At 40.3% G+C, this 26,768-nt stretch overlaps 2 protein-coding genes across 2 annotated transcripts; one reads left to right on the forward strand and one right to left on the reverse strand.

The window, feature by feature from the left end:
* Positions 1 to 1,338: 1,338 nt before the first annotated feature.
* shc3 (SHC adaptor protein 3) lies at positions 1,339 to 22,098 on the forward strand. The gene is made up of 12 exons (XM_004074585.4): positions 1,339 to 3,647; positions 9,649 to 9,719; positions 12,206 to 12,269; positions 14,657 to 14,776; positions 15,779 to 15,832; positions 15,938 to 15,989; positions 16,076 to 16,205; positions 17,410 to 17,563; positions 17,950 to 18,040; positions 18,125 to 18,316; positions 19,266 to 19,585; positions 19,916 to 22,098. The coding sequence occupies exons 1-12, from the start codon at positions 3,027 to 3,029 to the stop codon at positions 20,042 to 20,044; spliced, it is 1,998 nt and encodes a 665-aa protein (XP_004074633.1). The 5' UTR covers positions 1,339 to 3,026; the 3' UTR covers positions 20,045 to 22,098.
* A 255-nt stretch (positions 22,099 to 22,353) lies between these two features.
* On the reverse strand, positions 22,354 to 25,613 carry LOC101164575 (sphingosine 1-phosphate receptor 3). Its single transcript, XM_011481614.2, has 2 exons — positions 25,497 to 25,613; positions 22,354 to 25,230 (listed from the first exon to the last, which is right to left on the reverse strand). Exon 2 carries the CDS (start codon positions 25,142 to 25,144, stop codon positions 24,023 to 24,025), a length of 1,122 nt encoding a protein of 373 aa, XP_011479916.1. The 5' UTR covers positions 25,145 to 25,230; positions 25,497 to 25,613; the 3' UTR covers positions 22,354 to 24,022.
* Positions 25,614 to 26,768: the final 1,155 nt, after the last annotated feature.

The following is a 26,768-nucleotide window of genomic DNA, read 5'->3' on the forward strand; positions in this document are numbered from 1 at the left end:
ATGTCAAACTTTCTTGAATATGTTTGCCAATGGTACTGCCAGTCCAGCTGAACAGTCGCAGATGTTACAACCATTGACTGTATCTGAGAAGTAGACTGAGTGACTTATTCCCCCGGAAGTACCCGTCGGCTCCGAAGCTAAAATCCCATAGACTGCTATTGAGAAATAAGCAGCTATTACTCAGTCATTCTTTCTATTTGTCAGAATAATCATTGTTGTTCTGCTACCTGTTTTTAACATGTTCTTTCTAATCCGCATTTTTTTCCATATTTTTTCTGCTGTGCAAGTTATTCAAGTTATAAACTGACCAAACAGATGCCTTAGTAGAAGAGTATGGTACCTGCTGGCCCCCATGTTCGAAATATTTGACAGATTTTTTCTAGTCCGCTTTGAAGTGGTAGGGGCGTGGCCTATCAACAAGCTCACTTTTGATTAGCCAGAGTAGTTGCCATAAAAATGATGACTCAGACCAACTCAGACCAATCAGTTTTTTATTGCTGTCATCTGGCTCTTACATGCCGGCGTCTATATCGCGAATTAATGGCGACTGAATTGACTTGATTTGGTTGGAGACGTTGGACATTTTCTATGGGTGACATCACACTCACACAGTCCAGTTCTCATTTACAGTCAAATATTGCAACCTATGCCACCTATTTAGAAATTAAATGGAAGAAATGGACAGTCATAGATGACGCTGGGTTTAGAAAAATGGACCAACCCATTAAAATAGATCTTTAAATCGAAAATGTATTGGTCAACTTAATGGTATGGCCTCATGTATGTACCACCATTGCTTAGTTTGAAGCTTTAGCTATCTGAAAATTTAATACTGAATTATAGGATGGTACTAAATATGTATAAGTTATTTATTCCAAATGTATCTTTGAAGTTAAATGTATTTGTTGTCTTTTTGATTTTTTTATTGGCTCTTATACTTGTCAGAAATAATGAATTAAATGGGTAGGTGGCAACTGGTCACATGGAGGGAAAAAAAGGGATAATGATGACAATTCCAAAGACAGGGGTGGCAGGACTCCGTTTGGCGTTTTGTACAGTGTGTTTTTTTTTAGCTGAAAAGCATGCAGCTGATTTCCTCATGAAATCCTTTCATCTTCACCCACAAAAGGAGTGTTTTTATTTCTAAATTTAAAAAAGAGCTGTTTGTAGGTAAAAAAATGAACACCTATGAGGGGAATGGTCTCTTCCACTATTCTGCAAGCGTCCTCTGAATGAGTCATCCATCTGGCTCCTCATTGGACAGAACCATGCCATCCCGAGGGATTGCCTTGCAGAGGCAGAGAGACCTTTATTCCATTCACAGAAACACTGCTATGCCAGCCGGTTATTTCATTCACACAAAACATTCAATTTAGCACATTTTTTCCCCCGGCAGGGACGGGGGGGTCATTGTCTCTTATTTTCTTCCGTCTCTTTGCCTCCTCTTCTGATGTGTCTTTCTGTTCATCTTTTGTTTCTGCTAAGGGAAAGCAGACCTGCTGCCCCCCCTCTCTTTTGCGAGGCTGGAAAGGAAGATATTTAGAGGGACTGCAGTGCGAAATCTGCAGCACAGTGAGAGCGGAAGCTGCTTATGAATGAGCAGCAGCCGTTCGTTCGTCTTTGCTGCACGCTTCTGAGGACATTTTATATGAATGTGCGCTTCTTGCTGCCGGGGAGACGATGATGAGCTGCCTTTTCTGGGAGATTCTTGAGCTTTTTTGTCACATCACTTTTTTCTTTTTTAACTCACAACAATGTGGCTCCCAATTATTATTTTGTTCCCTTTCTTTTAAGATGCGTTTACAAGTTTGCACTGGGATTTTATGAATCGGCTTGTTAATTGAGAGATAGATTTCTCGTTTTTTCACCATTTTTTCCTCAAAAATTAAGGAAGCGCTTTTAATGAGGTTCTGATTATTTTTTGGAAGGAAGGCAGCAAGTTCAGTAAGTGGCCAGTTTGTTTTATGTTGTACAGTTATTGTATAATATAATAATCCTCATTGGGAAAAATCCCTAAATTCTTTTCTTTTCCTTTTATTGATGTAATTGAAATCTTTGAATTTATTTTAAAAAAATATATTTTTTGCACAAGGAACATCATTTATTGTAGCATAATTGATCATGACGTATTTATGGAAAACCTTTTAAATTGAATCTTTTGTTGCTTATCTCTTTTTGACCACTACATGCTGTGGCATCCTCATGTCGAAATATTCAAGCGACTGCTGGTCTCAATTCATCAGAAATGATGCAGAATTGTTATTTAAGGACTGACACTGTCAGGCTTCTTCTTCTTATTCCATTTCCCCCCCAAGAAAAGTAAATAAAAGGGGAAATGTTTCTAGAGATTCAGCATGGAATTTAAAAATTGATTGGCTCCAGTGTGCTATAAGTGGGAGTTTTTTCCCCCCTCTCTCCCTCGAACAGGAAGTGATTTGCAGTGTTCAGCAAGCCTTTTGTTGGGAAGGTTTTCTCAGATCAGTGAGTCATGCTTTAGCTCTGAGCCGGCAGGCAGGCAGCAGAGTATTTGCTCTTCAATTTCAGTGTCCGTGATCATCAGCCGTGGAGATTTTGTATTTTTATTTTTTCCTCCTGTTTCACTTTTTGGATTTTAAGGCAGGAATCTACAGCAAAACAGCACGGGAAAAGCTACACCACAGCAGCTTTTTCTTCCTTTCCCTTCCTCTGTCTCAGATGTTGTGTTTCCACGGATTGTGTGTATATATTCCTCTGTGACGGATCGCCTGCAGCTCTGGATTTTACTCCGCGGGGATTGGACTTTGGTGGCAGCGCCAGAATCGGCCCCAACTCACCACCAACACTGTAACCTTAACAAGGAAGGAAAAAAATCAGTGAGGTGGCCTGTAACAGCTGAATGGCGTCTGCTGCCTGCGTTGCTGCTGCTATGTCACAGGAGAGGAGGATCATCTCGGCGGCTCGGCCACGTCTGCCAGCAGGCTTGTGAGGAAGGCAGGCGGTGCGTGTTGGTTGGTGGAGGCAGGCGTTTCAGCAAGAGAGGGAAGGGTATGCTTCACCGTACCAAGTACAACCGCTTCAGGAATGAGTCAGTAACATCGGTCGATGAGCTTCTCCACGGCCTATCCATGAACCCCAAGGTCTCGGCCACCCCTCATTCTGCAGCCGAGACGCCTTACACCCCCCCAACCGAGGTTCAGTCCTCCTCCGGCACCCCTCTGTCAAACGCCCCCACCAGCCACGGCTCAGACCACCTGGAAGATGGAGGCACCACCCTTTGCACCCTCATCAACAAGGTGTCCAACCTAAAATTTAGCAACTCGGGCAGCCTGCTGGGAATCAAAGGTCTGCCCTCGGCTGTTAAGGACCTGGCTGTGTCCAAGCTGCAGGGGGGTGGGGGATCAGGGAGCTCCAGCGGCTCGAGCCCCAGTGCAGCCACAGCAGCAGCTGCCTCTGGTGTGGGAGGCTCTCTGTGCAGCTCCCATTCAGTACCCTGTTCGCAACAGGAGCCAGCGCTCAGCATGAGCAAGAAGAGCAGGCTGGACGAACTTCTGCCGAGCGGGGAGGACTGGAACCCGGGCGGAGGTGGTGGATTGGTGAGCAAACCTTCGAGAGGATGGCTTCACTCAAACGAGAAGATTTCTGGTCCAGGAGTCACATACATCGTAAAGGTTGGCAGCCTCTCTGTCCTTTTTTATTTATTACTTCACTGGTGCTTGCTTTCAATGAATATTTTAGTTACCTGCAAGATGACTAAAAGCGTGAAAATGTACTTCCACTTGCGCAGTACAACATGCTACTGAGTGGGTGTATTTATGCTGGCAGGAGCAGGAGCCTCAGTGAAGGAGCAGCAGTCAGAAAGCAGATATTGAATAATTTAGGAATTGAAGGTCAACGGTCGGAAAAGCAAGAGACAAAAGCCCGTTTTGTCAGGGTAAAAACGGATGTAAAAATGTCCTTTTGTGTGGCATTTCATTCTTCTGCATGTGGAGCTCCAGCGTTTTGATTTTGTAACCATGGTGATGTGTTATTTCTGTACCTTGTGAGTCTCTCTGGTCTCTACAGCTGGGATTGATCTTTAAAAAAGGTTGAATGGAGACAAAAAAGGCAAGCGGCACGTGTTTGTCTCATTACGGTTGCATCCCTGTTCTTTATACGTTTGGCCGACGTACATCACTGAAGTTGCTGCACAACTAGAGGAGCTGTGATGTCATCATGCCAGCAATGAGTCACTAGCATCAGGAGCGATGATGCTCTTCAAGGTGTGAAGTGAATGGAGAGGGGGGGGGGTGTCTTTTTAACTGAAGCCCCCCCCCCAAAATAAAAAGATTTAAAAATGAATCTCCTTCATTTGTGCGGCACAGTCAACAGCGAAAATAGTTTTGGTCTGGAGACACGATAGCGTGCAGAGCATCGTCACACGCTGAAAAGCATTATGCTCCAAGTTAAACAGGATGATTGCAACCGTATGACACCTACAACTGGAACATAAAGCCTTCACTATCCTGCAGCGTGACATTCCATTAACCGCTTTAAAGCAAGGAGCGCCTATTTGTCCGGTCGATCCTGAAAGCATCCACACTGGGAAGGGGTGGGGGGTGGTGATGTGGGTCTGTTGCCCCCCTAACTCCTCTGCTCCCCCTGTTTGTGCTCCCAGCACTTTTAATAAGCGTCATGTGGTCCCTCCCACGCATCACACCTCAGCACACTGAAGGGACATTGATTGAGGGTGACATATACACACTTTCAGTCATTTGTTAATTAATTTTTTCCTGACATCTTTATTGTTTCTAGGAATTCATTAACCCTTTAACACCGGAGCTGTCGCAGACGACACCTTAATAGCACATGCTCTTTGACCTACCGCAACTCTTTGACCATTTTTGCGGTCAATACTGTAAAGTGTTGCATATCAGCGCAAAGCTGCTTTTTCATCTGCTTCAGAATCCGCTGGAATCAGGTCTTTTGTGTACAAGGTTGAAGAGTTACGTTGGTCGAAAGAATGCAAACACTGGATCTAAAGCTCTGGTGTGAAAGGGTTCCACTCGGTCTAAATAAAGCAAGCAGTCAAGCCATTTTTTAAGAATAAACATATTGTATTTTTATTGGCTGAACAATTGCATAATTTATCTTCCATACTTGCTTATTCCTGCATAGAGTCAAAAGGTTGCTGGAGCTTATCTCAGCCGCTGTCTGGCAACGGAGGGATAATCCCTGAGGAGTTTGTCTGGGCCACATACATTTACCACAACCACACACATTCAGACTTAAGAGACAAAGAGTCACTTATCAGCCTACAAAACACGTGTGGAACCCATAGTTACCATATTTGTGCCACAAAAGTGGCCCCTCTGTGGTTGGGTAAATGGTTGAAACGGCAGAGACAGATGAGAGAAGGAACAAAATACATTTTGAATCCAATTCCAGGTGGCTTTTTTCTAGATTCAGGGTCTACTCTGTCTTAGCACCACATCTTTTGTTGCCAAAGCTGAATTTTATAAGTCACTCTTGTCAAAAGCTTAAAAGTTTGTTTGTTCTTTTAGTCAATTGAAATGCTAGTAACCCTCTAACACTGGAGATTTTGCTGACGACATCTAAAAAACACTATATTTGACACACCGTAAGTCCTGGACTATTCACGCGATCAACGTGAAGATGGTGCAAAGTTTTTTTTTTTACACGAAAGAATGAGCTTGTTTACATTGACGGCCTAAGCACTTCACTACTGTACTCATTAATGTTGCATATCAGCGTAGAATCTACCTGAGTTATCGTAGCTGAGCAAACTGTTGAAGAGTTACGGTAGTCGAAAAAATGTCAACCCTAAAGCTAAAACTCTGTTGTTAAGGGGTTAAGCAGCACAGAGCTTGTGTTCCAACAACTGTCATGCGTGTTGTTCACTCCAATTGACTTGTTCCTCATATTCAACCAAAACAGTTTTAAGAACGCTGAAGAAAAAAAAAGCAAATAAAAGAAAAAAACACATTTTAAATGGTAAACCTGCAGTAAATCTGCAGGTTCTGTTTTTGTTGGCATCTGGAGTTTGGAAAAATACCGTCTTTTGAACTTGTGAAAAATTGCTGTAATGCAAACTGTTGCTATGGTTGTGAATAGTTTTCTGTTGGCAACAGAAGGTGTAATAACTTATAGGTTGTTTTGTTTACCAAAATCAATAATGGATGCTCTGCTGTGTTTAATATCAGGTCAAAATTGAACTCGTCCTTTGACTGTTTTAGCAAGGCAGCAGAAAATGTTTTATTTTTGTGCTGAGAATAGATCTACCCTTTCAAGTGGTTTGATGTATTTTTAGCTTTGCAGAATCAGCCCCCTCGATCTCATTGTTCTGAAAGCGGAGAGCGGTAAAAATATCTGCAAATACAATGTTAAAAAAAAAGTTGTTTGAAATTCTTAATGCCCAGTGGAGAACTGAGGAGTAAAAAAAACCCAATTTATTGTTGTAATACCTTGGAAATCTTTACAAAAAACAGTAGGGAGCATTGGGTGCCAGTTTGTTTACAGCCAGATTATCAACGTGGATCTGCTAATGATAGGGACTTGTCAGCACAAAATGTTCCTGGTCTCTGCAATATTAATCAGAATAAGTGTAACGTCTGTAATGCGAGTAGCTCGCAGGAACTGAAGGCGAATTTCTGACACAGAAGGACCAGCATCATCCAAACCACAAACTATTTTTTAGCAAAGAAGCAGTCACTGTCAGCTCTGTGTCAGACTGTTGCTATGGGAGCTTTTTTGTCCTCCTCAGTGTTTTGATTTCTTATTGGCTATGTTTGGCGTTGGTGCAGAAACACTTTAAACATGTTGTTGTGCATCTTTTGGCATACCCCTTCAGGGGTCGCCACAGCATATCAGCTTTCACTGATTCGCACAGGTGGTTTGACAGAGCTTTTTACGCCCGATGCCTTTCCCGACACAACCCTTTATTTTATCCGTGCTAGGGACCGGCACTGGGGGACCCAGACTTAGGGCTTGTGGGAATATGGTTAGACAGTAGCATGAAGCGTCTTGACCACGGACCCACACTGGACAAAGCTCATCGCACCCAATGGGAAAGGAACCCTCATCCCAGTCCTGCGGTCAATAACCGATACTACTCACAGATGGAAGAAGCTGGGTACGAAATGTCAAAGCGATGCAAATCTCAGGAATCTTGCTTCAGGCTTTTTCTCTCACAGCTCTACTCCAATATATAAAGAACTTGGTGTCATATAATTATGGCACAAGCATCAATTCTTAAATCTTTAAACCTTTAAATCTTCACTGTTGTTCTTTTAATAAGATCTTTCCCATACGTCACTACCAAATCCGAGTCCATGATTAGTTGAACTGGTTTAACTTTCAGCTCACGTTCGACTTGAAAACTTCCATAGCGATACACGAGCATGAGACTGTTCAACGCGAAACACGCATAGACTTTTCATTGGAAGTGGTCGCTTGAATGCACGTCTCCGATCCCGGTGTGAACGTAGTAATAGATTTCCTTAAACATATAATCAGGCATAGTTAATTGATGTTAGAGACACACTTCACTATTTTACCAAGAGAACAAGAGCCAAAAAGGACACTACAGTACAAATAAAGTATACATTGCTGATCCTTATTTCAGTAACATAAACCATTGTTATGTGTTGGGATGCATAACAACATTGGTACAATTTTTAGCTAAATATTTTATAAAAGTAATTATTGTGTTAGATGATAGGGAAAAAACTGTACCGCTAGGTTTTTCCTTCGATCTTATGAGCATGATGACGTTGGACACATCACACGCCTGCAGCAGGCTTCACTCATAAGCTGTTGCACGATACCCTGTCAGTTTATCTGCTTCTCTTGCTATTTTTCACTAACCACTTGAGTCTATTTGTGCCTCTGACATTGGCTCACAATTTACATACTAGAAAACCTCCATCCATCCTTTATTCCTCCATTTTCTTGTGCAAGGTCACCTGCTGGAGCCTAAACCTTGGGACATTGGTAGGGTACATCCCATATAGTTTGCACAATGCAGTCCATCGGAAGGCCGCACACACTGATGCTCTACAGCAGTGGTCCCCAACCTCCGGACCGCAGACAGAAAAAAAATGCCTGTGCTAACTGCCATTATTTCCGTTTTTTTAATTTATTATTTGTTATTATAAAGGAAGTTTTGTTTTGAAAAACTACCGGGTTCTGCAAAAGGTTGGGGACCAGTCTGCGGGACAGTTCAGTCACCAATTAAACAGGTTTTTGGATTGAAGAGGAAAGCGGAGCACCCAGAGAAAAACCCACGCATGTACGGGGAAAACATGCTAAGTTCACACAAAAGAACCCTGCCAAGATTTGAACCAGACCCTTCCAACTGTGGGGCTACGGTGATTACCATCTGCTACTGGAAAGTGTAGGCCAGATTATACATTTCCTATTTTGTAGGGCTCAGCTGAACAGAGAAGATATATTCCATGGTAATATAAATTGTTTTTCACGGTCAAGTTGTTCCTTCTAAGTTCTAAAAAGGCTTCTTTATGTTGAACTGCTCTGGCTCACTCTGCACTACACTTTTCTTATTTACCTATCAAAATGTGTTTAGTTTGTTTGTTCTGGGATTGGAAAGAGAAAGTTGCTCAAAAAAGTTACAATAATGGCGCATTAAGGTAACTTCGCTCAGATAGTCCACTTTGTTTGGAAAGTGTCAAAGTTCACCTGAACGCTTGTGGAGGTCAAGTACCCAAGTTCAGTAAACTGTGGTAAAGTTATTATGGAGCTGGACAAATACATTTCAAATTTATTAAGAGGTCCGTTGATGAGAATGCCCCGTAAATTAATCAATTGTGTTGCAACTTTTCTTTGCTTTTTTTAAAACTAATTTTGGTCAATTTCTGGAGGAAATTTGACCTAAAGTTAAAATCTAATTAGCTGTCTAACACCTGGGTGTTAAATTTGTTCTCTATATTAAAACCATCATCAAGGGGAGAAGTGATCTGCAGTTATTGGGGACCAGTTGGGGGTTCAACTAGGGACGGGCGATATATCGGTGCCAGTATTGGTATTGGAGGATATTTGCGTAACTTGAGTTTGTCGTTATCAGTCCGATATTGAAAAATCTACCGATATTATTCAGATTGTTTTTAGATACACTTTATTTTTGAAATGTATACTTGTTTCTAAAATATTGGGAAGCTTATATTTACAGTCATAGCCAGTATTTGACTGTTACAAAGTAAATTTTCTTTTTGATAGGGATACATGTTGTTCCATGTTATGCTGGGATGCTTGTTTGTATAAGATTCCTTGCTGTATGTTAAAAAGTTTAAGTACAATGTGATTTTCCAGTTAAAGAAAAGTTATACATTTCCAATAAAGAAACAAAAACGAAATCCAAAATTTGTGTTACTGTGGACGCTTAAATATCGGTATTTGAAAATATCGGCTATCGGCCGCAGGTGAAATATCAGTTATCGGTATTGGAAAAAGTTAAGCTCCCAGGACTGCTATATGTCTAGCAGAAAGACTTTAGGTAGCGTTTTTACAGTATTTACAGTATTTGGACTTGAACACAACTTTCCAATCTCAGGGTAGACACTCATGCAGCTAACCGACTTGGTTCATATCAGTTCTTCTGTGTCTTAGCATGTTTGAACACTTTCTTATTTCACACTCGTCATTCTTGTGTTGCAGTATCTGGGGTGCATAGAAGTCTTGCGGTCGATGAGATCCCTGGATTTCACAACAAGATCACAAATCACAAGGTATGCTCCAAACAGAAACGCTCTTATTTTTTTCATCTACCAAGACAAAGGCTCATCTGAAATCCCTGCAGCTTTAGGATCACTTTTATGATTCTTTATGTTATTGGTTTTTAACAAACTTGGACCTTCTCTTTTAACTGAAGCCAAATGAAAACATGTGAAATACCCAGAACCCAAAAACCCTTACAGGTCTGCTTACAGTTCTAAACAAAAAACCCGTGATGAGGCCTTAAGTCAGTACGTTACAGCTCGTGTGTGAAACTTAGCTTTATTTAATTGAATTACATTTTCTGCTTGTTTCTTTTTCTTGTGTTTCTACCAGTTAACCAATATTTTTTCCTTTTTTTTTTCCTATTATGGCTACAGCATTCTACTACCTTTTTAATTGATAATTTACCTTCTTTATTTTTCATTTTTAAATCACTTCCGCACAGGCTGTTTTTATTTTATTTACATGCATGTTCTCTTCACATTTCTGCTGAAATTTACTTCATTCTAAACACTAAAGTTCATAATATAACATTGATTTAAAGAGTGTGATCCCTAAAATCAGTAATGGAGGTGGAGTGGTGCTGATGCAGGCCAAAGATGGGTTTGTGTCATGTTTGCTTATCTGCTTGACTTCCTAAAGTCGACATCATTGATTAGTAAAACTCCACAACAGCGGCTCTGTCCTACTTTACACCAAAGCTATGGAGGGAGGATTTCTCCAATAATTGGCCTTGCAAGTAAAATTTTTAATTTGTTTTTGAGAATCACAACAAAAAAAAAGTAAAAATTGGTGTTTATTGTTAAAAAATAAAGATATATTTAAAGATGAAAGACTTGAATTAAAAAGCATTTTGTTCTGTTTTTGTCATTTGTAATTTGTGACAGAAAACAACCTTAAGGAAAGACATTTTTTTAAAGCAGTCGCAGTTTATCTATTAGGGAAATGAACGAGAATATATATATATATTTATAGTTTTTAATATATTTCAAAACAAAGAAATAAATAAAATCATAAAAGATCATTGAGTTTGCTGAATATCAATCATCCACTGTCCAAAAAACGAGTTAAAGTTTAAGCATCACTTGATGCTTTAATGAGTCCCAAACCGTCCCAAAGTAAAGTAATAATTAGGGTTCTGGTACTTTGAGTGGGCGACACAAAGCACCTAAACCCTAAAATATTAAATATTCACAAGGTCATGATCTGATTCAAATTAATATCAGTTGATGTTGTTTTTTTTTTAACGAATTTACACTGGGCTGGTCATTTACACCGAAAAAAGGGAACTGAAAGAATCAATAATGCAAATTTTATAGCAACATTGGAAACAAATCTTTTCTTGTATTAGCTCAGTTTTTCATGTATTATTGAATCATACATCATCAACCATTAACTCTCTTTTCGGTAGTAGTTTTAAGCAGTGTTGGGATCTGTGTAATCTAGGGTTTATTTGATTTAGAAAATAGTAGAAAAAACATGGAAGTCACATGGTCGCCTACTTTGAAGTAGTCTTAACTACAACTCTAGGACAAAAAACTAGCTGCAGCAGCCATTAAAAGCCTCCTTTAGCTTCCTGAGTGACCTCCACCCATTGACTACATGAAAAAACTGGACTGAGTGACCTCGCCCCCTTGCGTTCCAAACAGGAAGTACCTGCTGGTTCCAAGAAGCCAAAATCCTTTCTCTATAGACTTGTATAGAGAAATAAACAGCTATTACTCAGTTATTGTATTTGTCAGACTAACTGTTCTTGTTCTACCACAGATTTTTGAACATGTTCTTGATAATCTTCATATTTTTTAGTCACATGTTTTCCTTTATTTCAAGTTATTGGTCAGTCATAAACTGACCAATCAGATCCCTCGATGAAAGCATATGCTGCCCTCTGGCACCCCATGTTGAACAGTCGAAACGTTTGATTGACAAATTCTCCCGAGCCCTTCTTTCAAGTGGTAGGGGTGTGGCTTTTCAACAAGCACACTCCTAATTAGCAAGAGTGGTTGCCATAGAAATGTTGACTCCGACTGACCCGGGCCAATCACTGCTTACATCTGTCTCCGAAGTGGTGGCATCTATTGCAAAAAATGGCAAGTGATTTTTGACTGACCGTTTTTTATAGGCAACGTCACACTCACTCAGTCCAGTTCTCTTATACCTCATCCTATGTCTCTAAAGGACCATGAGGAATTAGTCTAGAGTGACCTTGGGCAGATGAATTAACATTTATTTGTTACCAGATTGAAGCAGGATTTCCTCTCCTGACGCAGCTTGAACAGGCGTTACAGATTCCTCCTAAGATGCTCCTTCCACCCTGATTTTAAAATCTTCTGCTTCAGTCTGGAGACTGAAGCCATTTTACAGCATTCTCCATCAATTGCTTGCTTCACTAACCAGCTGACCTGTCTCCATCCCTGTTTTATCTTCCTGCTATAGATAAATAACATGTTCAGCTCTCATTGTTGTATTCTTCCCCACTCTTCCCCCCTCCCACTAGGGAAGCCATAAGTCTGGTGTGTGAAGCTGTTCCTGGGACCAAAGGAGCCCTCCGGAAGAAAAAGGTGCTTTGATGGACAGAAGCGTATAGGAGGAGTGTGTGTGCGTGAAAGAAATTATGCCAACAGCATATTTGGTTGATAAAAGTGAAAACGATCTTCTTTCCCCCCATCCATGTTCTATAAATAGTCTCTACTCAGTGTGTTTTTCATTTGTCCTTCCTGTAAAAAGAGAGGCAGAGGACGGGGATGAAGAGGCACGGGTCTGCATGTGCGTGGGGGTGGCTCCACCCACCATGTTTTGGACACAGCGCTTAGTGACTCATGGAGCTCACAGTATCTGTTGTGATCAGTGATACTGGGCTTGTTTTTTCTTTTTCTTTTTTTTTGAGGGGGTTGGGATGTTAAATGAAGCTTGTTCAAATGTCAGGGAGGAGTTTATGAAACTCAATCGATCCAGGCTGGTTTGTCTGAATGAATGGATCATGTAAAATGTTAGTTTGTCTGGATGAGAAGCACGTTGCTCACATCCAAGTTTGCTACTTTATTTTTTTCTTGTGTTGATTGACATCATTTATTTTAAATAGCATTTTTAATAAGATTTATGATCACTTTTTTTTAATTCAACCTTTTTAACTATTTTTCCAATTTCCAAATATCTTTAAAAAACAGGACGTTTTCCCCTTTTTCTTTGAAACATAGAAGTTTCTTTCGCATCAATGTATGACATCTATCACAGAGCTTCCTAAATGTTTGCCAAAACAAAACAAAATCCCCATAAACTATTTTGATGATATTCTGGGTGTTGTGTGGTGATAAGGAATGTTTTAAATCAGTGGTTGCTGACTGGGTGGAAGCTGAAGTAATTAAACTTAAAAGAATGCTGATGATGGTGATACCAAGGAGCAGTGCTTCTCAAATAGTGGGGCAGGGGGGGCATGCAATAGTAGCGGTATTAGGCACATGTAGTGACAGCGTGACAGCGGCTCAGTGCTTGGAAAACAATCTGCGCCACTATTGGTGTCCTATTATCTGTTACATGACAGAGTTTGTATTAGCCTGGAACTGTGAACTGCTGTCCCTGCAGTTGCTCCTGTCTCCTGTCAAACGCAGTGAGAAGGAGAGGGGAAGGATAGTGGGCTCAAGCTGCGAGGTGGAATGGCGCACACGGAGCCCTGACCAGGATCATGGCATGCCTTTAGATTCCTAAGCTCATTCTAATAATGTCATTCTTTATTACCTATTGTAGACATTTTGATGACGTGTCTATATTTTCCATCAATGTATTCTTTGTCAGCCTGTGGTTTAGTTGGTGTCAGTATTTGACAGAAAGACAGCAGGTAATGCAGGAAAACAGCTGCCCTTTATGAGATCATGGATAAACAATCCATCATTTAGAAAAAGAATCAGCCGATTGTTTTTACCTATTTCTTCAGACTAAAACGTTAAATATATTGATGCTGCTGTGTTTATGTTTCAGATCAATTTAAATTTAATATTATTTATTGATTTAATTATTTTTCTCAGCATCAAATGATTCAGTTGGTCAAAATGTTTCTAGTTTAAATAAGGACTGACAGATTTTTTTTTATTTCAGGCACTTTAAGCTTTTTTTCTGTTTTAGACTATATCAGGGTTTCTGTGGCAAAATAAAGGTAATATTTGTTGAAAGTGGATTTATTTTTCTTTTTTTCTTTTGTTAATGTTAAAAGATACAATTTTAGGTATGCTTATACAATTCTTATAGATACTAACCCAATATTTTGTCACCGCTGCAGGTGGGGGGGGGGGTCTTTTTCCTATGGGGGGGCTTGCAAAAAATAATTGAGAAGCACTGGTCTAGAGGAAGACCAAAGAGGAGATTCACAGGTGTAATGAAGTAGGACATAAGGGTGGTAGGTGTGGTAGAGGGGTTTACTAAATATTAGATGGAGGCAGATGATTTGCTATAGGGAGTAGCCAAAAGAAGAAACCAATGTTTCTCTATCACAGTCTTGTGGATAGAAATCTGAAGATAAGAGAAAATCGTCATGTATGAAACATGTGTAGATTCCGACAATCTCCTTTAAGCCACTTTGGGAATGTTTCCTGAGTTCAATGAAACTTGTAAGGAACAATCCTGATGACATTGCTTTAGCAACTCACTTATGGTTTCAGTTTTTGAGCTTCAACAAAGCCAGATCTGTTCAGTATCTGTTATAGTCACTGATAATATCTGTATTTGAATAAGGTGGCAAAATACAGAAATAAAAACTACTTAGGAGTTTAATAATAAACTTACTTTGTCTTATTATGCGGTGACTTTGTAATTCAGCCAAGAAATCACTCAGGATATGCCATCATTCCATTGACGAACCCACGTTTACTGTTGCTTCTGTGGATCTTTGGGTCTAACCAGTGTCTTGTTAATCAAAACCCTAACTGGTTTTCCTGTCTTTCTCTACTTTTTGCAGCCCCCCTCCAAAGCTCTTTCCAATATTTTGGGAAAGAGTAACCTGCAGTTTGCTGGGATGTCTATAAACCTAAATATCTCCACCAGTAGCCTCAACTTGATGACCCCCGACTGCAAACAGGTCAGTCTAAATCATGTAAAGCAGTTACAGAGGGACTGATAAGTGTTTAAATCTTCTTTAGCTTTCAAAACAATATAAATAAGACAAAACAAATTTTTTTTTGCCATTTGAGTCAGATGTTTAATTTTTATTCTATTTTCATTCATTCATCTTCTTAACCGTTTATTCCCTTTCGGGGTCACGGGGTTGCCGGAGCCTATCCCGGCCACTTGGGCGTCGGCAAGGGATACCCTGGACTGGTCGCCAGCCAGTTTTTATTCTACTTTTATTTAAATAAATCAGCTTAAAGTGGAGGTTACACAGCAAAACAAAAAATGTATAAATTATCTAATTTTTTTCAAACCCAGGTGGTATTTTTTCTCAAATTATACTTTAGCACAAATACATGCAAATACATTATATATAGTTGAATGGAATTTGAACTTTTGTAATGAAAACCCTGCTGTACAAACAATGTTGAGAGCTGAACGGCTGTGGATGAGAAATGAATTAGTAACTAAACCCCTCGGCTAATGCAAACCGCTGTTCAGCGCTCTTAACATCGAAAGAAAAAAGAAATCAATGAATAGGGGAGTGAACCAGGTTCAAAAGCTCTATGAATAGTAGGATGTGTGCAATCTTGGTTTCAAATATTTACCCTGTACCCTGTGTTAACCAAGTCAAACCAAATGAGCTGATTCAAGGTTTGAAGCTTTACTTATTGTTTCTAAGAGATGGATTAATACTATTTAAATAATTTGAAATTCATTCAGATTTTTCCTTTTAATCAAGCGGACTGATAGAAGGAAAATAAATCTTCATTTATACAGATTGAAGACAAAAATAATTTTATTTGTCAAGAACAAAAGCTATTTTAATCAACTACAATCCACGTTTTTGAGAAAGGTAGACAAAAGGGACCTACAAGAGTAGTTTTGGTTTGTGGCTCTAATTTTTATATGTTTTTGAATCTTTATGAATCCACAAGTATTAGATTGCATTTCCTATTTTTGTGTCTAACAGATCATAGCCAACCATCATATGCAGTCCATCTCTTTTGCATCAGGTGGAGATCCCGTAAGTTTCTCAAATATGTTTTATTTCCTTATATATCTGACATAAAAGTCTATTGAGATTGTTATCTCAATGTTGAAAGTTGAAAGGGTCAACCTTTTCTTTCAGGACACAACAGACTTTGTTGCCTATGTAGCAAAAGACCCTGTGAACAGAAGAGGTGGGAATAGTCTCTACCATCTTACTCTATGCAGCCCTACTCACTAACGCACATTAACACCTGTTGTGCATGTTAACCCTCATTAGCATGTCACATCCTGGAATGCGCTGATGGCCTGGCCCAGGATGTGATCAGCACCATTGGTCAGGCGTTTGACCTTCGTTTCCAGCAGTACCTGCAGTGTCCCTCGAACAAGCCGTCCTCCACACACGACAGGTGAGGTGTTTGTTTCAAATGGAAAGGCAGCTTTATATGTACATCTCCATTCAGAGGTAGTTTTGTTGATTGTGTTATGACAGAGGTTAGCTAAGCTCAACAAATTTAGCTATGAATTCAAACATCATTATGTATGACCTGACCCCTCGTAACGATCATACAAACAGACTTCCAAGAATCAAAACCTGAGGGACTCCGGTCAGAGTTTTGATCATAAATAGAACAACAGAATGACATAAAGGTTTTCTTGATTTTCTTAGCGCAAGAGTTTTTTATTCCCAAACATGTTTTTAAGCTGTCTGGTCCCTAACCTTTTGCTGTATCAGTTTAACAGTAGTTTAAGGAAAATTAAAGTCTTAGACTGCTAGATAAGCCTGTAGAGTGAAAAGATTCATGAGCATTTCTTTCTATGGTCAGGCCGTGTAAGTGTAGCGAACACTTACACAACAAGCGCATGTACCTTGGACGTTGGCTTGGTGCAAAATGTCAAAGTGGTGCAAATCTCACGAATCTTGTTCCAGGCTTTCCCTCTAACAGCTCTTTCCCAAGATATGGAAGACTTCGAGTCGTACAATTCCGGCAGGGCACAAACTGCAATTATTAATTACTACTTAATGATTGATATTCAAATGGTTGGTACTTCTGTGTCTTGAAAAGAACACTACCAATACGTCACTACCCAATCCGAGTCCCTGATTGGTCAAAGTTCAACTGGCTTAACTTTTGACGCCTGCGTTTTGTACATAGCGTCCGAAAACTGACTTTAAAAAAAACTGTGTTGAATGCTGACGCTCAAAAAACGTGAAAATATGTGCATTAACCTGGACTTTTCATTAAAAGTGGTTGTTCAAATACATAGCATAAAGCACATTGTATGACACGCCTGCAATTAGAGCCTAGCTAGCCTGGGTATCATTTTGACGTTGTCCGATATGCACACCTGCGCATGCAGCATTTGCATGGGGTCATTACCACTACAACTCTCCACAGGCTTGAACAGCCCAACCCGCAGGGGTCAACTTTCTATGGGAGCATTTGGCGAAGGCTTTGGAGACTGGCGACAATGCAAAATAAAATCAAAATCAAGCTAAAACTACTTTATTGAATTATATTTTACTGTTTGTAGGTGCTGCAGTTCACAGCAAAATACAGAAACAATAGGAGAAACATATATGTGATTAAGTCCTGTGTTCTTTCTCTTTAGGATATTGAACATGGAGGAGCTGCCATGGACAGAAGAAGAGGAGGAGTCAACAGATCACCCGTACTATAACAACATACCCGGCAAAATGCCACCTCCTGGAGGCTTCATAGACACTCGACTTACCAACCAGAATGCAGCATCTGAAGGATCTCAGGTATGTGGAAAAGAAAGCAGATTTGTGAACTGTTTTTCTCATTGCTGCTTAACCAGTGTCCACTGCCTGCAGAGATGCTTTTATTCTGAAAGTTTTTAAGTTTCCTGCTAAACTTGGTCAAAAATGTTCTCTGTAGTCAGCAGCTTGTGTCTGGTTCATGCAAACACATTTCTCTTGATATGAGAAACAAAGAGGTCACTTAGATGGAAATGTGTCTGAAGTGGAGAAATGTTTCACACATTTGCACCGAGACACTAAAAAGTGTTGTTTTTTTAGCGTATTGAGTGTAAATGCCTCAAAAATCTGTGTCAGGATGGTTTTTGCTTATGAAGGTTTTTATTTTTTTTCACTGAGAAGCATCTTCAGTCTTTTCTTTCTGTCATCAGATGGCTACAGGGTCAGTGGATCAAATGTACTATCAGGGGCGGCATTGTGAGGGCTGGGCAGAAGAAAGAAGGCCCATCATTATTCAACAGGGTAAGAACACTGGAGATAAAAGAAGTTTCCATCAGCATTTCATTTTTTCTGCTTTGACAGCGATTGTTTGTCTGACATGTTTAGGGTCGTTTGATATCGTCGGTTTCCCTGAGAGCAAAAGTCAGGCGGCGAAAACAGGAGAGATGCCCACGTATGTGAACACCCAGCAGATTGATGCGCAGGTGCTGGCGGCGCTCCAGGCGGAGGCAGAAAACGTGATGAAGGGCATGGCAGCCACAACCAAAGACAGCCCACAGATGGACCTCTTTGACATGAGTAAGATGTGGGAGTGAGAGTGACTTTGAGACAAATCTGTGGAAGCTCACTAGACTTTCATTAGAGTCTGTATATTCCTGTCATTATTGCTCTTTAACATCTGAGTTCTAATTACAGAGATTCTCCAGCCATTGCTTCCATGACTTTAGAAATCTTTAATAATTATGTTTAATGTGGAGATAAGAGGAGAACACTGATAAAGTGCTGCTTTATCTATGTATGAAGACTCTAGCGGCATAAATTACATGTGAGCCATTAAAAAGTCATGTTAAAATGTTCCCTTAGAACCAGTGTGCCACTTTTCACCCCTGTAATTCTTTGATCATGAGAATTATTTTTTATCTATAATGTTTTACATTGTAAAACCTATTAATAACATATTTTTTTAAAAAGATCTGCCTCTTATCCAAAGAGTTCGGCCTCTTTTCCTGCTGCATAAAAAACTCAAATAGTGTTAATATTGAAATATCATAAATAATTATTTCTAAGTTGTATAAATTCAGATTATTATCTCTTGTGTCTAACATTTCTCTTTCGCTTCTTTGAATAAATCCTAACTACAGTTTAATAAAAAGACACATGATTGTGATCAATAAACACAAATAAACCCATACACTGTTGTAAAAACCGTTGTCTGCAGAATTAGGTGATGTGAGCCCAGCATTGATCAAATGTAAAACAATTGGGCTTCCTAGCTTTAGCACAGTGTCATCTTCATAGAACTGCTTGAGATTTTAGGGCACACATTGTTACACACACATCGTGACCTAAGTTTGTTTTTACCCCAGAGATAACTAACATTGTTCATTGTTACAAAGGACATTCAACAGAAAGACTTGAAAAAAGTGTAGTTTTTAGTAAGTCATAATGTTATGTTGAAATTATAACATTTGTCGTCACAGAACAAGTTTGTTTTTCTGGTAGAGACTGTTTTCTTTGTCTCTACCAGAGCCTTTTGAAGATGCCATCCAGTCCCATCCACCGTCTCAGGGGCAAACCCAAACGCCCGTGTCGAATCTTCACAAGGCGGCATCTGTGGACAACTCCAGCCCCCTTCTCGTTCGATCGCTGGCCTTCCGCGCACAAGAGGAGCTAGAGGACCAAACGTGGTACCACGGCAAAACGAGCCGCAGGGATGCTGAAAAACTGCTGAAACAAGACGGGGACTTTCTCGTCCGCAAGAGCACTACCAATCCAGGGTCCTACGTACTGACGGGCATGCACAGTGGACTTGCCAAGCATCTTTTGTTGGTGGACCCAGAAGGCACGGTAAGAGAAAGGGGGAAATGAATGCTGTTTATTGATACAATTTTTAAATGCTGTTATCAAGTCAATTTATGATTAAGTTGGGTTCTGTAATGGTACCAAACTACTGAATCAATTCAATTTCAATCCAAAAGTTTATGGAAGATTTCTGTTTAAACACATTCTGATAAAATATGTGTTCGTATGACACATTTTAGTTCTCAAACCAATTTTATTTTGCTTATAAAAACTTTACAGTATCTACTATGAACTTACAAAAATAAAAGCTTAATGAAGAGTAGCAAAAAAAGATTAAAAAAAATGACTTAAAAAAATGTTTTCCTCTTTTCAAAGGTACGCACAAAAGACCACATATTTGACAGCATCAGCCACCTGATTGGCCATCATCGTGACAACAACCTGCCAATCGTCTCAGCGGGGAGTGAGCTGTGTCTCCTACAGCCGGTTGCAAGGAAACAGTGACGCTTCCAATGCCTGGTGGGAAACGTACAGCTTTTTGAAGTCTCCCATCGTTGGGACTCGAAGTTGAAACATGAGAAGATGCCTAAAGGATCAGTTCACTCCTAACTGACCTGCTGTTCTGGAATCACTGGGAGGCGCAAGATTTGTTGAAGAGAAGAAGAAACTATGAAGATTTCTAGAACTGTTAATTATTTTGTTGCGATGACTAAAATGCTATATTTTTAAGAAGATAATGGTACATTTGGACATAATCTTGATTTGGTGTTTTAAGAAGGTAGAAAAAAAAGTATAATTCTTGTAGGAAAGATTATGTGTGAATTGAACCTTGAAGAGAATCATAAATAGGAGAATATTTTAGAATAAAATTCAAAAAGTTTAGTTTTGTCTGTCAAGCACAACCATATTTCTACAGAGGCCGTCAGACAAATGAGTTTGAGGATGCAGAGGCTCTTTTTGAGGAATTTGAGTCAGACTTTAGACTCAAGAAAACCTGCTTTTCTCGACCTTTAGAACACGTTTTCGCTTCGCAGTCGCCACAAAGCACCGGGGTACAAAGGGGATCCTCATCTGTTTGCCGATGGCTTTAAAGATCCACTTTTTACAGAGTATTTTCTTGTGTCACTGCAGTCGCATGACTTGGACTCAACTGTTTTCGTGGCCATATTCGTAGATCTTGATACCCTTTTTATTTGGAAGAGGTGCTTGTGTTTGCTGACACTGTAAAATATTTCTGCTTTTTAACCTATTTTCAGAGGTCTTATTTCTTTTAGGTGTGTAGTCGGTGATTCGTTTTTGGTGCTTCGGTCATTCGGTGGACACTCTGACACTCTTGCTCAACATCTACAGCTTTTCTTTCTTCATATAAATATTTTTGAACCTCGATGAGTTCGATTTTTTTTTCCACTTATGAATAGCACAATCAAAATGTCGGTTGTACCAAGATGTTTAGAATTAACTGAACATTGTTGCATTTACACGTTTACTGGTACAAGTTCTGTGATGATATCTCCAGGCATGACCTCTATGTAGCCACTAGATGTCACTACAGCACTACTTCTTTGCGCCGGTCACTCAGTGTAGCTCTTTTTTTTTTGTTTTGTTTTAAAACCTTAAAAAGTTTTCAGCTGTTCTTTTGTACGAAAAATGATTAACCACATTTTTGTTAAAGAGACCCAAATTTCAGCCCGGCTAACAGAATCCATCCAATGCAGAAGCCGCCTCTTCACCATTCTTACTGTCTGGACTCTGATGGAAACCAAATGAATGAGGTTTATGGGGTTTTTTTTTATGCACTGGACCGCTTCATCTGAACCAAAATCAGCCCATGTTCAATGAGATTGACAAGACAGATGCAATGTAAAATAACGTGCCTGTGTTCTGCTGCAAGAGGGAGCTTTCATGCGTCTCACTACCACACATTTAGCCAAAAAGGAGTGTTGGGAAGGTAGCCCTTCTACACCTTTCACTTCAGAGTTTTTTCTAAAGCAGTATGCTAACATTATGGATTGAAGCATTATTATTTTTCGAAGGACCCACAACAACAACAACAGAAACGACTCCATACTTGAATCTCTGCTAACACAAAAGGATTCACTCTGAGAAATCAACCAAACACGCTGGGACACTAATAGGCGTCTTTACTATTTTACGTTGATGAAAATGTGCCTTTTATTTGTACAAATAGTGTTTTCTCTTTCTTTTTCCCCTCCTTTTTTAAAGTGCAATAGCTGATCTTCAATGGGGCATGCCTGTTAACTAAAGGTTGTGTTTTGCCCTGCTGCGCAGTTGCTGCTTGAGACTACTGTTTTGGTTCTATATCTCTGTCTCCCTCCCTCCCACTCTCTTATTATGTATTATAAATGTATCATTTCCATATTCTGAATATAAATCTTTGTCAGAGGGATTCTCACAGAAGCTCACTATTTTGGAACAAGTAATTTCAAGAGAAAAGAAATAAAAAGCTGTTTTAAATGATGTTTACAGGTTGAATCCTTTGGTTTGGGTTTATCCTTCTTCTGTACGACTGTGGGCAATAAAACCGTGAATGTGTTGAAGTTCTGATTTCCTCTTTACTGTTGTTAGCTTTTAGTTAACGTCGCTTAAACATGCAAGCCTTTAAAACTGCCCACCCTTGAGCCAAATGACAAAATGTATTGGGTGTTTTTTTTTGTCTTATTTTTTTCACATTTTGTCAGTTGAACTGCTTTCACAAACCATAAACACTTCAGACTGAATATGAAAAATGCCACAGTTATGTGCAATAAACATTAAAGATACTGTTTCAAAGGAAACCCACAAGCACGACTCAGTAAAGGCTATAAGTGAATTTTATTTCTCTAACGCGGACACACAATAATCGCCCAATGATGATACGATGCAAATAGGTTTATTTTTAGGACAACCAACAGTTTTTTTGGGTAAACATTCCTGCTTAAACTTTTTACAATGTTTTTTTCTTAAAAACTGAACAATTTGTGATCCAGTAACTTTGAGTTACACATAACTTAAATGGAAGTTTTCCCAACAACAACACAATAATAAAGATTTTTCTCGACAGATTATCCTACTCCTTAAGTGCAATCTCAAGACAATCAGGCAATGTTTCTGTAACAACATACAGAAAGGAATCACTATATGATTTATTTCAAAAAACTAATTGGGCAACTACAACAATTGAAAGACAGATTTCAGAAAGTCAGTGACAGATATGTAACATTTGAAAGGACTCTTCTGAAGTTGGAATCTGGAAGTCTGAGTTTGTAAATTGTTGTCTGTTCTCTTCTCTGACACCTAATCTGAGATTTTTTCATGTTTGTGTGTGAAAAAAATCCTTTAAATCATTTTAAATTAGATTAACAAGCAGCTGCCAATGGTTTAAAATTGCATTTCAATGTATCAAAATTATTACACATTTTTTGGTGAAAATAATCAAAATTTCAACTGTGAACAGGATTTTTAAATCCTAAATAATATGTTACTCTACTGTTACTATGAGGTAAAGGAGAGTGAAGTAAACGACCAGTTTACTTTTAATTATGTAGTGTCAATTCTAGTCATTTCATCATAAAAAATCCAACATAAATTAACTTATAATTTACATCCTCCTCAACCCAAGTTTTGTATGTTTTCTTTTGGGCTGTTCCCTTCAAGGGTTGCCAGGCGTAATCCGGCTTCCTTTTCCGGCGGATGCCCCCTCCTGACCCAATCCCTTTGCAATTATCCAGATTTGGGACCAGCTCATGGAAATGCTGGAAGGCGCCCCGATATGGCTACAGTAACTTACAGCACATGGTAGTCCCAGGACTGACCAGGCTTGGTTCATTTCAGGGCCATTACCTTTTTTTTTTTGCATCAGTACCATCCATGACCAGCAGATGGAGCCCTGACACCACTAAAACTGCAGCTCTGCTGTATGAATGAGCACACTTATGTTACAGTATGGCTACAACATGCATTTACAACAAGACATAATATATATAATACTGTATAATAAAACAAGATAAGACTATGCGATTTGTGGAACAACGTTTACATACATTTTCGTTTCTTACTTTTTTTGTAGAGTAAATGTACTTTTTCTTACGGATCCATTTCTGCTTTTTTCAAACCCTTCCTTAAGTGACAGGATCTACTTTTTAGTCAATAAATTAACAACAAATGTACACTTCCTATTCTGGTATGAAAACAACTTTAGCTTGCCCCCTCCCCCAAGATAATAAGCCTGTAATAGTCTTTATACATACCTTTCTTTATACCCTCTCATCCGTCATGTGTATTCTACTTGGGTGCTGATATGGTTAAGGTCAAATGGGAGTATCTTAAGAAGCCTTTCAATGACAGAGGTTGCACATACTTCCCAATTGCAAATGCCACCATGCACCTGCATCAAGGTCACAGCTCACTGCAGGAATGTTCAATTCTGGACCAGTTTTGTTTGTTTGCCAGTCATTCTCTCCACATTGGATTATTTCCGTCTTTTCAGTCTTTTTCTTCCCACGCGGCTCCTTTCCTCCCAGAGGCTTTGCCGGGATCTGCCTCTCGATCCTTTTCCAGTTCTGCCTGACTGGAGCTGGGCTGGTGCTGCTGGTTGGGGTTGTTCTGGCTGCTCCACGACTTGCTCCGGCTCCGGCTGGGCTCCAAATACTGCCTGTTCCCGCTGCCTGTGGCGGAACCCCTATGCCTGTAGCAGGCGCCGCAGATCAGACCCAGGAAGGCCCGTCTCATCTCTCGACTGGCCAGAGTGTAGATGACCGGGTTCATGGCTGAGTTGAGCATGGCCACGATAATGAACCACTCTGCGTTGTAGATGATGAAGAAGCGCTCCTCAGACGACACGTCAACCAGGAGTAAGATAAAAACGGGTGTCCAGCAGACGATGAAAACCCCGACTACGATGATGACGGTGCGCAGCAAGGACATGGCGTGCTCCGAGCTGCTGTGCTTGCTTACTTTCCGGCTGCTGGACTTGACGAGGATGTAGATGCGTGCGTACAGGATGGACATGGCTAACAGCAAACCCATGAACACTGTGATACAGAAGGCTACATATTTCTTGCTGTAAAGAGGGAGGACTTTGGAGCAGTCGCTGAGGTTGTCCAAGCAGTTCCACCCTAAGATTGGTAAAGCTCCAAGCGTTATGCCAACGACCCAGCAGGCGCCGATCAGCAGAAAGACCCTGTAGTTCTTGTTGCTGTTGTAAGGCCTCATTTTGATCATGGTCAGGTGTCTCTCAATGGCGATAGCCAGGAGACTGAAGATGGAGGCACTAAGTGCTACAAACATGCTGCCCTCTCTGATGAACCAGACCGTGGTGGAGAGTTGCAGGGTCTTCTCTCCGGACAGGAACAGGTTTACCGCGTAGGCAACTCCAGCCAGGAGGTCGCACAACGCCAGGTTACCGATGAAGAAGTACATGCGGTTGTGGAACTTGTGGTTCCTCCATATGGCCACCAGGACAGTGAGGTTCTCCAGGACGATCAGGCAGCAAATGATGAGGAACACCGTGGTTTTGGCGTCGACGGTGCCTGGGCTGGAGCCCGAGCAGTTCCGGTGGCCCAGCTTCCCTGTGTAGTTGTAGTGGAGGCAGATAATGGGGTTCATCCTGGAATCACCATCTGCTGACACTGGATATCAGACTTGAGCTGGCACTTCAGGGTGATTTAACCCCAGAGGATGCTGGTTATTATCTATAAAACAGCAACAAACACGACAACAAAATACTTTTATCTTGTAAAAGTGCCCATAAGTTGGGTATTCTTTTACATAAAAGAACAATAATTAATAAATATTTGTCTAAAAAGCTTTTAAATTACAGTTACAAAAATGTATAAACTAAATTCATTCGTTTTTTGAGTTACAAATTTAAAGTAAATTGGTCACAGCTGCGCGCGCACGCGGAGCGGTTTGAGAGAGAGAGCGCGCGCGCTGGCGGCCGCGTGAGCCTTCAACTCACCGCCGGACAGACTCTGAAAGTTCCCCGAAAACTCAACCAAATTCAGCACCGACAAGTTCTTTCTCCTCTCGACCTCCATGGGACATCCTCTCGAAGCTGCTCTCCGCGGTCCGGTCACGGACACCAGCAGCTCCCCATCTCCGAGCCGCTCTCCGAGGAGTCCGCAGCTCGACGGCGCGCGGTGGGCTGGAAGTCAGTCAGCTGCTCCCTCCCCGCCTGCCCCCGGAGTCGTTCCCGCCTCAGCCCGGACGGAGGCGGCCAGAGGTCACGTCAAAGGTTCATTCATACAAACACAGCACGGAAGTTCACGTTTAAACCATTCATCAAGACAAATGTAATCTTCTGGGATAAATCTCAACAGTTCTCGACACTTTAAAGATATTGTATGTGTTTCTTTGTTAGGAAGTTGACATCCACCTTTGTCCAAACCAGCTTTTTATTGACTTTATATAGTCTTGTTTTCTCTATGTTGTCAAATTAATAATTGTCCCCTCATAATTTCATTCTAAAATGGTAATTAAAACGTATTTTGTGAAGTTTCTGTACAACAGTGGTGGAGCTAGAACAGTTTATGGGGGGGGGGGGGGGGCAAAAGGGGGGAGAAGACTTTAAAAGGGTGGCAAACGAGAACAGCGGAGTGGAAGATCATTACAAATAAAAGGATCAAAACCTTATCAAACACTTTTGTCATGGTTAATAATTAGGGCTGCACGATATGAGGAAAACTTGCAATTTGCGATATTAGTGATCAATATTGCAATGAAGATATTATTTGCACAAATACCAAAACAACCCAAAACATCAATTTAATTTCACTGCAACAGTTTAATTTAAATAAGAGTCATCATAACTTCCATTATTCTCCAAATGACCCTCGTCTACATAGGAGGCGAGCATCTAACATAAAAGGGATTTATTTGATTCATTTAATACTTCAAGCTGCAAAGAGATTGTTGTAACACATTTAAGGTATCAGTTTATCGCAATTTTCTCAGACTTTTGCGCTATGCGTCTCCTTTGCGATGGAGGACACATATTAAGGAAATGAAGCTTAAAATGTCTGTTCTGAGTATTGCTTTATTCAAATCGTTGTGAATCAGGAGCAGATGAAAAAATGCAGTTTGAAACAGTTTGTATTTGTGATGTAGAAAATCCGCTGCGCGGGCCAAAAGCTCCCTGCTGCACCCCGCTCAGCTACCAAGGGGACCTGGCTGCAGACATAAACGCCCAGAACTGTAAGTCCGGAACCAAATACCCACATATTGGGTATTG

The sequence above is a fragment of the Oryzias latipes genome, chromosome 12 (assembly GCF_002234675.1).
Source record: "Oryzias latipes chromosome 12, ASM223467v1".
In the NCBI taxonomy this organism is placed as follows: Eukaryota; Metazoa; Chordata; class Actinopteri; order Beloniformes; family Adrianichthyidae; genus Oryzias; species Oryzias latipes.